Here is a 17448-nt window from a genome sequence, read left to right as displayed (position 1 = left end):
TTAGATAGGGCCTCTGTGTCTTGTCCTCTCATCTATGACGTTAGATAGGGCCTCTGTCTTGTCCTCTCATCTATGAAGTTAGATAGGGCCTCTGTGTCTTGTCCTCTCATCTATGAAGTTAGATAGGGTTTCTGTGGCCTCTCTTTCAATGTACAGAATACCTTTTGACTGGCCAATCAGCCTTTCAGTTTTGTGTGTAAATCATCTGCGACCTCCAGCGTCATGGAGCACATGTCCACCTGCTGTGCTGCTCTCCTCCACTGGTACAGCTTGTCCACTGTCACAGTGTACAGTATAGTCAGGCCTGCTGTTTAGACAGCAGCCAGTCAGCCGTACGCTAGCTAGCAGCTCTATTAGACAGGGGGAGAAGAGAGGAAGCTCCGAACCAGACACAGACGGCCAGTGTTTCCTTGGTAGACTGAAGCTGCTGTGTGAAGGGGGTAGGGGTGAGGGGGTGAGGGAAAGGACATTATAATGTAATACGGAGCTCATGCTTTTATGCCTGGCCGTGGCCAGATTTTGAGTGGAGGAGGGAGAGGGTGAGAGGGGTCAGTCTGCTGGGGCTGTTCACTACTTTGGACATGGTCCCACTCTGAAACGAGACTCATTTAACTTGAACTGAGGAAATTATGTCTATTTCTAGAAAGAACATTTTGAGAGAGACAGTATTTTCCATATTTTTACTTTTCAGATTTTCTCTTCCGTGGCCGTGCTTTTCCTCTTAATCTTTAAAAGTCATGTTGACCTTCTTTGAGTGTTTCTGATAACATCATGTTCATGTTGTTAGTTTCCAGCTGGGAGCATTCAGGCACGAGCACCATTATAAACTCCTTAATAAACCTCATAATGTATTGAGCATGTCTTATTGTGCAATAATATTCAATTATATGAAACCATCTGTTTTTTTGCTACTTAATCTTTATTCTCCTGATAATTAACCTGGAAGTCTATGTTTCGGCCTGGAAATGTTGTATTTATTACAGGTAGTTAGTTATCTGTCTCTGTTGTAAACTGTCAGGTGTAGACGGACTGATTGTGCTGTGGGACCCACATTGCATCAGAGCGGTCCAAGTTGTCTGTGTAATGGATGCGATTGCTTCTAATGCGCTGGAAGGGAGAGTTTGTCTTATATTAAATTACAGTTACTGGCCCAGATTGGCCAAGCTGTTCCAGATTACCTTTTAGTAACGTGTGTGGTGTGTGTGTGTGTGTGTGTGTGTGTGTGTGTGTGTGTGTGTGTGGATGTTTTTGTGCAGCTTCCTAAGTGTGTGTGGTGGAAGGAAGAGTGTGTGTGACAGAGGAAACACATCTACGACAAATCAAAGTTTATTGGTTGCGTACAACGTTTAGCAGTTGTTATAGCGGGTGCAGTGAAATGTTACTAGTTCCTAACAATGCAGTGAAATGTTACTAGTTCCTAACAATGCAGTGAAATGTTACTAGTTCCTAACAATGCAGTGAAATGTTACTAGTTCCTAACAATGCAGTGAAATGTTACTAGTTCCTAACAATGCAGTGAAATGTTACTAGCTCCTAACAATGCAGTGAAATGTTACTAGCTCCTAACAATGCAGTGAAATGTTACTAGCTCCTAACAATGCAGTGAAATGTTACTAGCTCCTAACAATGCAGTGAAATGTTACTAGCTCCCAACAATGCAGAGAAATGTTACTAGCTCCTAACAATGCAGTGAAATGTTACTAGTTCCTAACAATGCAGTGAAATGTTACTAGTTCCTAACAATGCAGTGAAATGTTACTAGTTCCTAACAATGCAGTGAAATGTTACTAGTTCCTAACAATGCAGTGAAATGTTTCTAGTTCCTAACAATGCAGTGAAATGTTACTAGCTCCTAACAATGCAGTGAAATGTTACTAGTTCCTAACAATGCAGTGAAATGTTACTAGTTCCTAACAATGCAGTGAAATGTTACTAGTTCCTAACAATGCAGTGAAATGTTACTAGTTCCTAACAATGCAGTGAAATGTTACTAGTTCCTAACAATGCAGTGAAATGTTACTAGCTCCTAACAATGCAGTGAAATGTTACTAGCTCCTAACAATGCAGTGAAATGTTACTAGCTCCTAACAATGCAGTGAAATGTTACTAGCTCCTAACAATGCAGTGAAATGTTACTAGCTCCTAACAATGCAGTGAAATGTTACTAGCTCCTAACAATGCAGTGAAATGTTACTAGTTCCTAACAATGCAGTGAAATGTTACTAGCTCCTAACAATGCAGTGAAATGTTACTAGCTCCTAACAATGCAGTGCAATGTTACTAGCTCCTAACAATGCAGTGAAATGTTACTAGCTCCTAACAATGCAGTGAAATGTTACTAGCTCCTAACAATGCAGTGAAATGTTACTAGCTCCTAACAATGCAGTGAAATGCCAAACAGTACACAAATAATCATAAAAAATACAAAAAAATAATGATTATTTCATGTGTGATGGGACTTAGGGTCTTCTCCTCATGCTTATGACGTAATTCCCTGGCTGTTAATGTCCCCTCACCCCTCCTTGACACATGCATGCTGCTGAGAGGACTGGGGACTAATCATTACACACACACATCATGTGAGTGAGACTGACAATGGAAACAAGCTTTCACACCAAAAATAAACCCTCTATCCTCACCTCTCCTCTCTTTCCATAAGATTAGAGCTCTCTTTCCATAAGATTAGAGCTCTCTTTCCATAAGATTAGAGCTCTCTTCACTGTACCTAGAGTGGATCACTCTATTTCTCTCTCTGTGTCTCTGTGTCTCTGTCTCTCCATCTCTCTCCCTCGCTCTCTCTCTCTCTCCATCTCTTGCCACCTTTCTCTCCTACTCTCAATAGTGCAGTTGTAGAACTTTTGAGGATCCGAGGGCCCATGCCAAATCTTTTCAGACTCCTGAGGTCGAAGAGGCGTGTTCGTGCCCTCTTCACGACTGTGTTGGTGTATTTGGACCATGATAGATCCTTAGTGATATGGATACCGAGGAATTTGAAGCTCTCGACCGGCTCCACTTTAGCCTCGTTGATGTGAATGGGGGCGTGCTTGGCCCTCCGTTTCCTGTAGTCCACGATCAGCTCCTTTGTCTTGCTGACGTTGACCACACTGCCAGGTCTCTGACCTCCAAATAGGCCGTCTCATCGTTGTCGGTGATCAGGCCTACCAACGTTGTGTCGTCAGCAACCTTAATGATGGTGTCGGAGTCGTGCGTGGCAATGCAGTCGTGGGTGAACAGAGAGTACAGGAGGGGACTAAGCACGCACCCCTGAGGGGCCCAGTGGTGAGGGTCAGTGGCTGATGTGTTGTTGCCTACCCTCACCACATGGGGGCGTCCCGTCAGGAAGGTCAGGATCCAGTTGTGATGTTAGGCAGTTCGTGTCCTTAAAATGTCATAATGTCATTCTCATCTGTATATCTAGCTAAGTGCGGTACACACAGTTGTAGTGTGTGTGTGTGTGTGTGTGAGAGGTCACATTGTGTCCTGGTGCTGAGAGAGCTGGGCCTTGTATTAGCAGTCTCTCCATCACTCAGTCAGAAGCCATGTGCCAGACTGTTGCTCTTGGCTCAGACAGACAGAAAGACTGACAAGGGGTGAATGCGTCTACTTTGCCCTCAGGCTCGTTCTTCCAATCTCCTTATCCTTCAGGAGTGTGTGTGTGTTCCAGTTTCCTACCAGCCTATTCATTCACAGACCTCGTTGTCTTCCAATCTCCTTATCCTGCAGGAGTGTGTGTGTGTTCCAGTTTCCTACCAGCCTATTCATTCACAGACCTCGTTGTCTTCCAATCTCCTTATCCTGCAGGAGTGTGTGTGTGTTCCAGTTTCCTACCAGCCTATTCATTCACAGACCTCGTTGTCTTCCTATCTCCTTATCCTGCAGGAGTGTGTGTGTGTTCCAGTTTCCTACCAGCCTATTAATTCACAGACCTCGTTGTCTTCCAATCTCCTTATCCTGCAGGAGTGTGTGTGTGTTCCAGTTTCCTACCAGCCTATTCATTCACAGACCTCGTTGTCTTCCAATCTCCTTATCCTGCAGGAGTGTGTGTGTTCCAGTTTCCTACCAGCCTATTCATTCACAGACCTCGTTGTCTTCCAATCTCCTTATCCTGCAGGAGTGTGTGTGTTCCAGTTTCCTACCAGCCTATTAATTCACAGACCTCGTTGTCTTCCTATCTCTTTCTCAGCCTGTGAAAAATAAAGCACCATACTAAACTACATTAGCTTTAGTAGTATGTAAACAACGTGTCGTTTGAATCACACCCTTATGATTAAGCTAATGTGACCTTGATGAGCTGAGGGAGTCACAGAAGCTGAACGGCTTTCCTCTTCGAAATAGTATTTTTTATGCTCATTAACCGTCAACATACCAAATCATTGTGACCGTTAAGGTACTATTTAATATGACTTAAACCTCTGGCTGGAATCAAATGAGACGAAGCATCCTGATTACATTGGGTGGAATACATTGAGAGGTGGATTCCTGGACTAAATTGTGTTTATGCGAGTGGAACAGGGATGCAGGCAGGCTGAATGAGGCTCTCTATGTGAGCAGGGAGAGGACAACTAAGGGCCTTCTCTTTCTGATTACAACCATGCTCCTCTCAGCAGGGGGAAGTCATCCTTACTGACTAATGACCGGATAGACCTTTATTGTAGTTATGTGCTATATCAGCAGACAAAATTGGATCACACACCTTGAATTTAACAGGATTTTTTTTTGTGATTTGAATGGTCGTTTTTCTCAGTGACCGATTGACTTTTGAAGCCTCAGTGACATGACTTTTAAAGGATAGCCCTTGAGGACTTGATTCAGAAAAACACCGTTTCATATTTTCTGTGAATGTCTAGACATCTCTGGAAAAGATCCCAATAAATCAGAAATGCATGGCTCCTTGAGCCATAACATATGTCAATGTGACTTGATGGATTACATGCAGTGCCTTCAGAAAGTATTCAAACCCCTTGACTTTTTCCACATTTTGTTACGTTACAGCCTTAAATTGATTAAATACACATTTTTCCTCATCAATCTACTCACAATACTGCATAATAACAAAGCGAAAACAGGTTTTTGACATTTTTGCCAAAGTATAAAAAATAAAAGACTTAAGTACCTTCTTTTCAGAAGTATTCAGACCCTTTGTTATGAGACTCAAAATTGAGCTCAGGTGCATCCTGTTTCCATTGATCGTCCTTGAGATGTTTCTACAACTTGATTGGAGTCCACCTGTTGTAAATTAAATTGATTGGACATGATTTGGAAAGGCACACACCGGTCTATACAAGGTCCCACAGTCGACCTCATGTCAGAGCAAAATCCAAGCCATGAGGTCGAAGGAATTGTCCGTAGAGCTCCGAGACAGGATTGTGTTCAGGCACAGATCAGGGGAAGGGTACCAAACAATGTCTGCAGCATTGAAGGTCACCAAGAACACAGTGGCCTCCATCATTCTCAAATGGAAAAGGTTTGGAACCACCAAGACTCTTCGTAGAGCTGGCCGCCCGGACAAACTGAGCAATCGGGGGAGAAGGGTCTTGGTCAGGGAGGTGACCAAGAACCTGATGGTCACTCTAACAGAGCTCCAGAGTTTCTTTGTGGAGATGGGAGAACCTTCCAGAAGGACAACCATCTCTGCAGCACTCCACCAATAAGGTCTTTATGGTAGAGTGGCCAGACAGAAGCCACTCCTCAGTAAAAGGCACATGACAGCCCGCTTGGAGTTTGCCAAAAGGCACCTAAAGACTCTCAGACTATGAGAAACAAGATTCCCTGGTCTGATGAAATCAAGATTGGAATCTTTGGCCTGAATGCCAAGCGTCAAGTCTAGAGGAAACCTGGCACCATCCCTATGGTGAAGCATAGTGTTGGCAGCATCATGCTGTGAGGATGTTTTTCAGCGGCAGGGACTGGGAAACAGAGCAAAGTACAGAGAGATCCTTGATGAAAACCTGCTCCAGAGTGCTCAGGACCTCAGAATGGGGCGAAGGTTCACCTTCCAACAGGACAATGACCCTAAGCACACAGCCAAGACAACGCAAGAGTGGCTTCGGGACAAGTCTCTGAATGTCCTTGAGTGGCCCAGCCAGAGCCTGGACTTGAACCCGATCCAACATCTCTGGAGAGACCTGAAAGTAGGTGTGCAGCAACGCTCCCCATCCAACCTGACAGAGCTGAGGATCTGCAGAGAAGAATGGGAGAAACTCCACAATTACAGGTGTGCCAAGCTTGTAGTCATACCCAAGAAGACTCGAGGCTGTAATCACTGCCAAAGGTGCTTCAACAAAGTACTGAGTAAAGGGTTTGAATACTTATGTAAATGTGATATTTCAGAATTAGCACATATTTCTAAAAACCTGGTTTTGCTTTTTTAATATTGATGATTTTTTTGATGTACATTTTTTAATAAGGCTGTAACGTAACAAAATGTGGAAAAAGTCAAGGGGTCTGAATTTACACTGTATATCATCAATCTGTGACGTTTGATCACATCTACTGAGGTTACTTACAGGATATGTGTATAATGAATTAATTCAGGTCCTGGACAACAGCAGGCTTACTCATTCAGAATCCTCAGAGCCTGTCTTTCAGGCCTACCCCCAGACCATACCACACTGCCATGCTACTCAGTTTCCTCAGAGCCTGTCTTTCAGACCTACCCCCAGACCATACCACACTGCCATGCTACTCAGTTTCCTCAGAGCCTGTCTTTCAGGCCTACCCTCAGACCATACCACACTGCCATGCTACTCAGTTTCCTCAGAGCCTGTCTTTCAGGCCTACCCTCAGACCATACCACACTGCCATGCTACTCAGTTTCCTCAGAGCCTGTCTTTCAGGCCTACCCTCAGACCATACCACACTGCCATGCTACTCAGTTTCCTCAGAGCCTGTCTTTCAGGCCTACCCTCAGACCATACCACACTGCCATGCTACTCAGTTTCCTCAGAGCCTGTCTTTCAGGCCTACCCCCAGACCATACCACACTGCCATGCTACTCAGTTTCCCCCCATTCTTCCAGATGTAGCTATCCACCACCACACACACACACACACACACACACACACACACAAACAGCTTAGTTTTCGTGACATTTCAGGACATTTTGAAGTGTAAAAGTCACCCTAACCATAACCCCAAAAACCCTTATTTCCCCCCCTACATTTGGGTGAATTGTTAGGACATTGGGGTCCTTAAATGTAGGAAAACAAGTACACAAACACACACACGGTCTGTCTGAACAGCACAGCCCAGCAGGTGATCAGGCTACAGAGGGCAGAGGGCTAAACAGATGTTCACAATACCACCCTGGCCTGTGTTTGTTCTGTCAGCTCTGGGAACAGAGACACAGAGAACGGAGACTGGGGGTTCCACCCTGGCCTGTGTTTGTTCTGTCACCTCTGGGAACAGAGACACAGAGAACAGAGGTTGGGGGTTCCACCTGGCCTGTGTTTGTTCTGTCAGCTCTGGGAACAGAGACACAGAGAATGGAGGTTGGGGGTTCCACCTGGCCTGTGTTTGTTCTGTCAGCTCTGGGAACAGAGACACAGAGAATGGAGGTTGGGGGTTCCACCTGGCCTGTGTTTGTTCTGTCAGCTCTGGGAACAGAGACACAGAGAACGGAGGTTGGGGGTTCCACCCTGGAGCCTATCTAAGGCTTACCGATGGCGGATACACAGTGTTATGGACTATATTTTGTTTGTAATGGCACAGACTGTTTGATCAATAAGCCCATCCCTATCCTGTAATGTTTGCCTGGGCCTTTGTAAGTGTGATGCTTTCCTCACGTGCACATATGTACATGGGAAAATATGCTCATATGTACATGGGAAAATATGCTCATATGTACATGGGAAAATATGCTCATATGTACATGGGAAAATATGCTCATATGTACATGGGAAAATATGCTCATATGTACATGGGAAAATATGCTCATATGTACTTTGGAAAATATGCTCATATGTACATGGGAAAATATGCTCATATGTACATGGGAAAATATGCTCATATGTACTTTGGAAAATATGCTCATATGTACATGGGAAAATATGCTCATATGTACATGGGAAAATATGCTCATATGTACATGGGAAAATATGCTCATATGTACATGGGAAAATATGCTCATATGTACTTTGGAAAATATGCTCATATGTACTTTGGAAAATATGCTCATATGTACATGGGAAAATATGCTCATATGTACATGGGAAAATATGCTCATATGTACTTTGGAAAATATGCTCATATGTACATGGGAAAATATGCTCATATGTACATGGGAAAATATGCTCATATGTACATGGGAAAATATGCTCATATGTACATGGGAAAATATGCTCATATGTACTTTGGAAAATATGCTCATATGTACATGGGAAAATATGCTCAAATGTACATGGGAAAATATGCTCAAATGTACATGGGAAAATATGCTCAAATGTACATGGGAAAATATGCTCATATGTACATGGGAAAATATGCTCATATGTACTTTGGAAAATATGCTCATATGTACATGGGAAAATATGCTCATATGTACATGGGAAAATATGCTCATATGTACATGGGAAAATATGCTCATATGTACTTTGGAAAATATGCTCATATGTACATGGGAAAATATGCTCATATGTACATGGGAAAATATGCTCATATGTACATGGGAAAATATGCTCATATGTACATGGGAAAATATGCTCATATGTACTTTGGAAAATATGCTCATATGTACTTTGGAAAATATGCTCATATGTACATGGGAAAATATGCTCATATGTACATGGGAAAATATGCTCATATGTACATGGGAAAATATGCTCATATGTACTTTGGAAAATATGCTCATATGTACATGGGAAAATATGCTCAAATGTACATGGGAAAATATGCTCATATGTACATGGGAAAATATGCTCATATGTACTTTGGAAAATATGCTCATATGTACATGGGAAAATATGCTCATATGTACATGGGAAAATATGCTCATATGTACATGGGAAAATATGCTCATATGTACTTTGGAAAATATGCTCATATGTACATGGGAAAATATGCTCATACAGTGCCTTGCGAAAGTATTTGGCCCCCTTGAACTTTGCGACCTTTTGCCACATTTCAGGCTTCAAACATAAAGATATAAAACTGTATATTTTTGTGAAGAATCAACAACAAGTGGGACACAATCATGAAGTGGAACGACATTTATTGGATATTTCAAACTTTTTTAACAATTCAAAAACTGAAAAATTGGGCGTGCAAAATTATTCAGCCCCTTTACTTTCAGTGCAGCAAACTCTCTCCAGAAGTTCAGTGAGGATCTCTGAATGATCCAATGTTGACCTAAATGACTAATGATGATAAATACAATCCACCTGTGTGTAATCAAGTCTCCGTATAAATGCACCTGCACTGTGATAGTCTCAGAGGTCCGTTAAAAGCGCAGAGAGCATCATGAAGAACAAGGAACACACCAGGCAGGTCCGAGATACTGTTGTGAAGAAGTTTAAAGCCGGATTTGGATACAAAAAGATTTCCCAAGCTTTAAACAGCCCAAGAAGCACTGTGCAAGCGATAATATTGAAATGGAAGGAGTATCAGACCACTGCAAATCTACCAAGACCTGGCCGTCCCTCTAAACTTTCAGCTCATACAAGGAGAAGACTGATCAGAGATGCAGCCAAGAGGCCCATGATCACTCTGGATGAACTGCAGAGATCTACAGCTGAGGTGGGAGACTCTGTCCATAGGACAACAATCAGTCGTATATTGCACAAATCTGGCCTTTATGGAAGAGTGGCAAGAAGAAAGCCATTTCTTAAAGATATCCATAAAAAGTGTTGTTTAAAGTTTGCCACAAGCCACCTGGGAGACACACCAAACATGTGGAAGAAGGTGCTCTGGTCAGATGAAACCAAAATGTAACTTTTTGGCAACAATGCAAAACGTTATGTTTGGCGTAAAAGCAACACAGCTCATCACCCTGAACACACCATCCCCACTGTCAAACATGGTGGTGGCAGCATCATGGTTTGGGCCTGCTTTTCTTCAGCAGGGACAGGGAAGATGGTTAAAATTGATGGGAAGATGGATGGAGCCAAATACAGGACCATTCTGGAAGAAAACCTGATGGAGTCTGCAAAAGACCTGAGACTTGGACGGAGATTTGTCTTCCAACAAGACAATGATCCAAAACATAAAGCAAAATCTACAATGGAATGGTTCAAAAATAAACATATCCAGGTGTTAGAATGGCCAAGTCAAAGTCCAGACCTGAATCCAATCGAGAATCTGTGGAAAGAACTGAAAACTGCTGTTCACAAATGCTCTCCATCCAACCTCACTGAGCTTGAGCTGTTTTGCAAGGAGGAATGGGAAAAAATGTCAGTCTCTCGATGTGCAAAACTGATAGAGACATACCCCAAGCGACTTACAGCTGTAATCGCAGCAAAAGGTGGCGCTACAAAGTATTAACTTAAGGGGGCTGAATAATTTTGCACGCCCAATTTTTCAGTTTTTGATTTGTTAAAAAAGTTTGAAATATCCAATAAATGTCGTTCCACTTCATGATTGTGTCCCACTTGTTGTTGATTCTTCACAAAAAAATACAGTTTTATATCTTTATATTTGAAGCCTGAAATGTGGCAAAAGGTCGCAAAGTTCAAGGGGGCCGAATACTTTCGCAAGGCACTGTATGTACATGGGAAAATATGCTCATATGTAAATGGGAAAATATGCTCATATGTACATGGGAAAATATGCTCATATGTACATGGGAAAATATGCTCATATGTACTTTGGAAAATATGCTCATGTACATGGGAAAATATTTAGCCGCCAGAGTGGGTATAGTATTTTTCAAAATAAGAATTGCATACATATGTGGCAGGGTGGGGCTGGATACTCCCCCAGTGAGCATGCTCTTAGTCGGAAGGCTTCAACTCAGTGAGGAACAGGACTGTGAGACTGTCCTAAACCCTTCCTAATATGGAAGAATGTGACAGACAGAATGCCAGAGAACATGGGGCATGTTCTGGAAGAGACCATTCTGTTCTGCTGAGTCACTTTGGCTTAATGAGGAAGAAGGAACACATTGTCTGGCTGTCCAAAGCTGTCAAAGGCTGTCAAAAGATGTCAGAGGCTGTCAGAGGCTGTCAGGGGCTGTCAGAGGCTGTCAGGGGCTATCAGAGGCTATCAGAGGCTATCAGAGGCTATCAGAGGCTATCAGAGGCTATCAGAGGCTGTCAGAGGCTGTCAGAGGCTGTCAGAGGCTGAGAACACAGTTGTTTATGATGCCAGATGAGAGGCTGGGACTGAGACTTAATGGACATTAATGAGAAAACATGAACCTGAGTCTAGACTGACTGTGTCCAGCAGACTAAGGTTTTGAAGGGCCCATGCCATGGATGAAGGACAAGAAACAGCTGGAGGAGAGAAAGAGGGATTGAGGAGGGAGAAAGAGAGGGAGGGAGGGAGGGAGGGAGGGAGGGAGGGAGGGAGGGAGAGAGGAAGGAGAAAGAGAGGGAGGGAGAGAGGGGGTGAGAGAGGAAGGAAAAAGAGAGGGAGGGAGAGGAAGGAAAAAGAGAGGGAGGGAGAGAGGGAGGGAGAGAGGAAGGAGAAAGAGAGGGAGGGAGAGAGGGGGTGAGAGAGGAAGGAAAAAGAGAGGGAGGGAGAGAGGAAGATGAAAGAGAGGGAGGGAGAGGAAGGAGAAAGAGAGGGAGGGAGAGGAAGGAGAAAGAGAGGGAGGGAGAGAGGAAGGAGAAAGAGGGAGGGAGAGAGGGAGAGAGAGAAGAAGGAGAAAGAGAGGAAGGGAGAGAGGAAAGAGGGGGAGGGAGAGAGGAAAGAGGGGGAGGGAGAGAGGAAGGAGAAAAAGAGGGAGGGAGAGAGGGCGAGAGAGAGTGCTTACCTTTCTTGGAATTAATCAAATCAAAGTATTTGTCACGTGCGCTGAATACAACAGGTGAAATGCTTACTTACAGGCTCTAACCAATAGTGCAAAAAGGTATTAGGTGAACAATAGGTAAGTAAAGAAATAAAACAACAGTAAAAAGACAGGCTATATACAGTAGCGAGGCTATAAAAGTAGCGAGGCTACATACAGACACCGGTTAGTCAGGCTGATTGAGGTAGTATGTACATGTAGATATGTTTAAAGTGACTATGCATATATGATGAACAGAGAGTAGCTGTAGCGTAAAAGAGAGGTTGGCGGGTGGTGGTTGCAGATAGTCTGGGTAGCCATTTGATTACCTGTTCAGGAGTCTTATGGCTTGGGGGTAAAAACTGTTGAGAAGCCTTTTTGTCCTAGACTTGGCACCCCGGTGCCGCTTGCCATGTGGTAGTAGAGAGTCTATGACTGGGGTGGCTGGGGTCTTTGACAATTGTTAGGGCCTTTCTATGATACCACCTTGTGTAGAGGTCCTGGATGGCAGGAAGCTTGGCCCCAGTGATGTACTGGGCTGTACGCACTACCCTCTGTAGTGCCTTGCGGTCAGAGGCCGAGCAATTGCCTTACCAGGCAGTGATGCAACCAGTGATGCTCTCGATGTTGCAGCTGTAGAACCTCTTGAGGATCTCAGGACCCATGCCAAATCTTTTTAGTTTCCTGAGGGGGAATAGGCTTTGTCTTCACGACTGTCTTGGTGTGTTTGGACCATTCTAGTTTGTTGTAGATGTGGACACCAAGGAACATGAAGCTCTCAACCTGCTCCACTATAGCCCCGTCGATGAGAATGGGGACGTGCGCGGTCCTCCTTTTCCAGTAGTCCACAATAATCTCCTTAGTTTTGGTTACATTGAGGGAGAGGTAGTTATTCTGGCACCACCCGGCCAGGTCTCTGACTTCCTCCCTATAGGCTGTCTCGTTGTTGTCGGTGATCAGGGCTACCACTGTTGTGTCATCTGCAAAGTTAATGATGGTGTTGGACTCATGCCTGGCCATGCAGTCGTGGGTGAACAGGGAGTACAGGAGGGGACTGAGCACGCACCCCTGGGGAGCTCCAGTGTTGAGGATCAGTGTGGCAGATGTGTTGCTACCTATCCTCACCACCTGGGGGCGGCCCGTCAGGAAGTCCAGGATCCAGTTGCAGAGGGAGGGGTTTAGTTCCAGGGTCCTTGGCTTAGTGATGAGCTTTGAGGGCACTATGGTGTTAAACCCTGAGCTGTAGTCAATGAATAGCATTCTCACATCTCACATTATCTTTTGCATAGTTGATATGCATGTTGTTCTCCTTCATTAGGCTACATGCTCTCTGCTCCTCAGAGAGACAATATATGGAAGGAAAATACAGATAGTCCTTGTGGATAGAGAGAGCAGATCGTTTTTGGTTCACTTCCTGGTAGCCACTGTAAGTCCCATCCCCTAAACAGTGTGTTTGTTTGCAGCAGTATGAACAACAGGACCACCTTTCTTTTCCTACGGAGAAAAAATTCCTGCAGCTGGTTTGATCATGAGTATAAATCTGAGGTCTTCTACACTGTTTGGGCCTGTAGCCCTGTACACAGAGATGGAGTCTCACACAGAGGAGAGATAGTGTCTTGGACTGCTGAGTGGATGGGTGGATGATTGACTGAAAATAAGGATCCTTAGTAAATCTAGCAGGCGTTAGGGAAACAAAACAGAGTAATATAGCATAATATGTTTTCCCACATGTCTCTACCTCCATGCTGCTCTATGCCTGGCTGACTCTGTGGAATTGAACTATGGGCCAAATACAGACAGGCGTTGTAGTGGAGCCAGTAGCAGCAGTCTTTGATAGTGTGTCTAATCTCAATATTCACTCTATTTACAGGTTTTACTCTTGAGTTTTCCTTTACTCATCTCACCTGTTTTCTCTCCCTCCATCCCCCCTCCCCCTCCACTCTCTCTTGTTCTATCTCCTGCTCCCTCTCTGTCTTCCTCTCCCATCCCTCTACGATGTTCCTCCATAAGGAGAGAGTTACTGTCCATAAGGAGAGGGTTACTGTCCATAAGGAGAGGGTTACTGTCCATAAGGAGAGAGAGTTACTGTCCATAAGGAGAGTGGGTTACTGTCCATAAGGAGAGAGTTACTGTCCATAAGGAGAGAGTTACTGTCCATAAGGAGAGTGTTACTGTCCATAAGGAGAGAGTTACTGTCCATAAGGAGAGTGTTACTGTCCATAAGGAGAGGGTTACTGTCCATAAGGAGAGGGTTACTGTCCATAAGGAGAGGGTTACTGTCCATAAGGAGAGGGTTACTGTCCATAAGGAGAGGGTTACTGTCCATAAGGAGAGAGTTACTGTCCATAAGGAGAGAGTTACTGTCCATAAGGAGAGGGTTACTGTCCATAAGGAGAGGGTTACTGTCCATAAGGAGAGAGTTACTGTCCATAAGGAGAGAGTTACTGCCCATAAGGAGAGAGTTACTGCCCATAAGGAGAGAGTTACTGTCCATAAGGAGAGAGTTACTGTCCATAAGGAGAGAGTTACTGTCCATAAGGAGAGAGTTACTGTCCATAAGGAGAGTGTTACTGTCCATAAGGAGAGAGTTACTGTCCATAAGGAGAGAGTTACTGTCCATAAGGAGAGAGTTACTGTCCATAAGGAGAGGGTTACTGTCCATAAGGAGAGGGTTACTGTCCATAAGGAGAGAGTTACTGTCCATAAGGAGAGTGGGTTACTGTCCATAAGGAGAGAGTTACTGTCCATAAGGAGAGAGTTACTGTTCAGTCAAGCCTGACAAATGGTTTCTTCATCCATCTGTCCCAGTATTACCTGCATGTACCAGGGAGACTATACAGTAGCCAGTGTTTACATAGATACACACATCTTAATGGATGGGCCATATACTGTGATGGTGTGCTGCTCCTTTACTTCTTTACCTTGTTCCTACAGAGGAAAATAAGTTTCCTCATGATGTGTTTTCTGTCTTCACAGAGCTTCCAGTGTTCCCAAGGCTGATACACCAAAGGTAAGTACACTCCAGTGAATGAATCACATATAAACAGGATGAATGGATTCTGATAATGATTATTCCTTTTTAATAGGTATATTACCAGTTACCAGGATCATTTGTTTGAGCATGCTCATTGTGACCTTTTGAGACAATGTTATAGCACGTTGTGATTGGCTGTTATGGGCATTATGCAACACTAGGGAATAATATGCTGCTGACAGCTCTGAGGCACATACCATACTGCTGGGGAGCATTTCTCTGTAGGAGTTTTCTGTAGGAGGGTGCTGTGTGGTTTGCTGAGTGAGTTTTCTGTATGAGTTTGCTGTATGAGTTTGCTGTGTGGTTTGCAGTGTGTGAGTGTCGTGCATGTGTGTCCTCACCTCCCTATAGGACGAGCCACTGGAGATCATTAAGCCTGTGCCAATCACCCATCCAGCTCCGCCCTTCACCAGCCCCTCCCCCCAACCCGGTGCTGCCTACAACAAGACGGCCCGCCCCTTTGGCGGGGGCAGCAATGTGGGTGCAGTCACTTCCTCCCTGACCGCCCCAAAGGTGGCCTCCATCCCCTCTGCATCGTCTGCTTTCACCCCCGCCGCCCCCTCCTCCCAGCAGCCCCAGCCTCCCTTCCCACTAGCTAGCCGCTCCCGCTCCCCAGCCCCACCTAGCTCGGCCCCACCCACCAGACCCGGCTCTGGCCGTTCCCCCTTCACCACCCCCTCCTCCACTCCCTCCTCTTCTTCCTCATCCTCCCCGGCCAGAGTGACAGCCCCCTCCTCCAATCCCGGTGCTCCACAGTCCTCTTGCTATAACACGCCAATAAACCTGTACTCCAATGCGAATGCCTGTGAGGTGGCCATAGGACAGAGGCGGGGCCTGTTGGAAGCCCAGGGTGTGGTGGTCGACCAGATCAAAGAACAGTTTAATGGGTGAGTGGCACTAACCCCAAACCCTCCTCTTCTTTTACTTTCTTTATCTAACCAAACCCCTCATATTCTCCTTTTGCTTCCTTTCACTTTCCAAAAAGATCAACTGTGGGTAGGTAGGTGGTTTGAAGTTATTACCATGGACCATTTGACTTTTTAGCTCAAAAGACCAACATGGCTATGTTGGGTATGACTACCTGGACTGGTGTGGTGCAGCAGGAAGGCTGTAATGTTTCTGTCTCACATCCCATAAATCCTGCGTGTTGTGGTCAGGTTTACAGAGAGATGTAGTTCACTTCGCTGCTTGTCTGGATGATGTTTGAGGCCACAAGTAGCTGTTAACCAACCATGTAATAACAACAGACTACCTGAGAGAGGACATACTTTGTTGTAAATTTTCCATCAGTTTCTCCTACATAGTCTACTTAGCTGTTTGTAGAGCAAGTAGGATGATGCTGATACCCCAACTCTGTAAACAGCCACATTGAGTGCAGCAGCACATCTTGTCCCAGTATGTTGAAGGGGACTGGAAACAGAAAAAAAGGCAGTAGCAACCCAACCCAGCCTAACCCAACCCAGCCTAACCCAGCCTAACCCAACCCATCCTAACCCAGCCTAACCCAACCCAGCCTAACCCAACCCAGCCTAACCCAACCCAGCCTAACCCAGCCTAACCCAACCCATCCTAACCCAGCCTAACCCAACCCAGCCTAACCCAACCCAGCCTAAACCAACCCAGCCTAACCCAGCCTAACCCAACCCAGCCTAACCCAGCCTAACCCAACCGAGCCTAACCCAACCCAGCCTAACCCAGCCTAACCCAACTCAGCCTAACCCAGCCTAACCCAACCCAGCCCTACCCAGCCTAACCCAGCCTAACCCAACCCAGCCTAACCCAGCCTAACCCAGCCTAACCCAACCCAGCCTAACCCAACCCAGCCCAGCCCAGCCTAACCCAGCCCATCCTAACCCAACCCAGCCTAACCCAGCCTAGCCCAAACCAGCCTAGCTCAACCCAGCCTAACCCAGCTTAACCCAGCCCAACCCAGCCTAGCCCACCCTGCCTGCCTTTAATTGATAATAGGGTTTATAGCTTTGCCAAACACCCAGTAGTCTGGCTCTGATCCAGTCTGACATTTTGTTGTTGTGTCGACTTAGACGCTTGTTTTCTAATTATCCCAGCGTACTGGCAGCTCTGGGCTGGAGCAGCTCTTTATTAGGGTGGTTCTCAGGCCAGAGGATAGGAAGTACACTATGTGCTAGTAACATGTGTTTTAGACTAGTCTACCAATGTAGTCCACTGATGCAAATGGTATTAGTTATGTTTCGCAGCTGAATAATCAAATGAAATGTATTTATATAGCCCTTCTTACATCAGCTGTCTCAAAGTGCTGTACAGAAACCCAGCCTAAAATCCTAAACAGCAAGCAATGCAGGTGTAGAAGCATGGTGGCTAGGAAAAACTCCCTAGAAAGGCCAGAACCTAGGAAGAAACCGAGAGAGGAACCAGGCTGTGAGGGGTGGCCAGTCCTCTACTGGCTCTGCCGGGTGTTGATACATGGCCAAGATGTTCAAATGTTCATAGATGACCAGCATGGTCAACTAAT

At 45.1% G+C, this 17448-nt stretch overlaps 1 protein-coding gene across 6 annotated transcripts in view; it reads left to right on the top strand.

The window, feature by feature from the left end:
- Positions 1 to 17448, top strand: part of LOC139422873 (PDZ and LIM domain protein 5-like) — a 119227-nt gene that overhangs the window by 77087 nt on the left and 24692 nt on the right. For 3 of the 6 annotated variants that reach the window (XM_071174305.1, XM_071174306.1, XM_071174304.1), the window contains exons 4-5: positions 14900 to 14933; positions 15309 to 15844. In XM_071174305.1, the coding sequence (XP_071030406.1) occupies positions 14900 to 14933; positions 15309 to 15844 (570 nt within the window). The remainder of the gene's footprint in view (positions 1 to 14899; positions 14934 to 15308; positions 15845 to 17448) is intronic. The other 3 variants (XM_071174308.1, XM_071174309.1, XM_071174307.1) reach the window with 2 other exon arrangements.

Source organism: Oncorhynchus clarkii, chromosome 12, assembly GCF_045791955.1.
Source record: "Oncorhynchus clarkii lewisi isolate Uvic-CL-2024 chromosome 12, UVic_Ocla_1.0, whole genome shotgun sequence".
Lineage (NCBI taxonomy): Eukaryota > Metazoa > Chordata > Actinopteri > Salmoniformes > Salmonidae > Oncorhynchus > Oncorhynchus clarkii.
The sequence above is the reverse complement of the archived record's forward strand: the minus strand, read 5'-3'. Positions and strand labels throughout refer to the sequence as shown.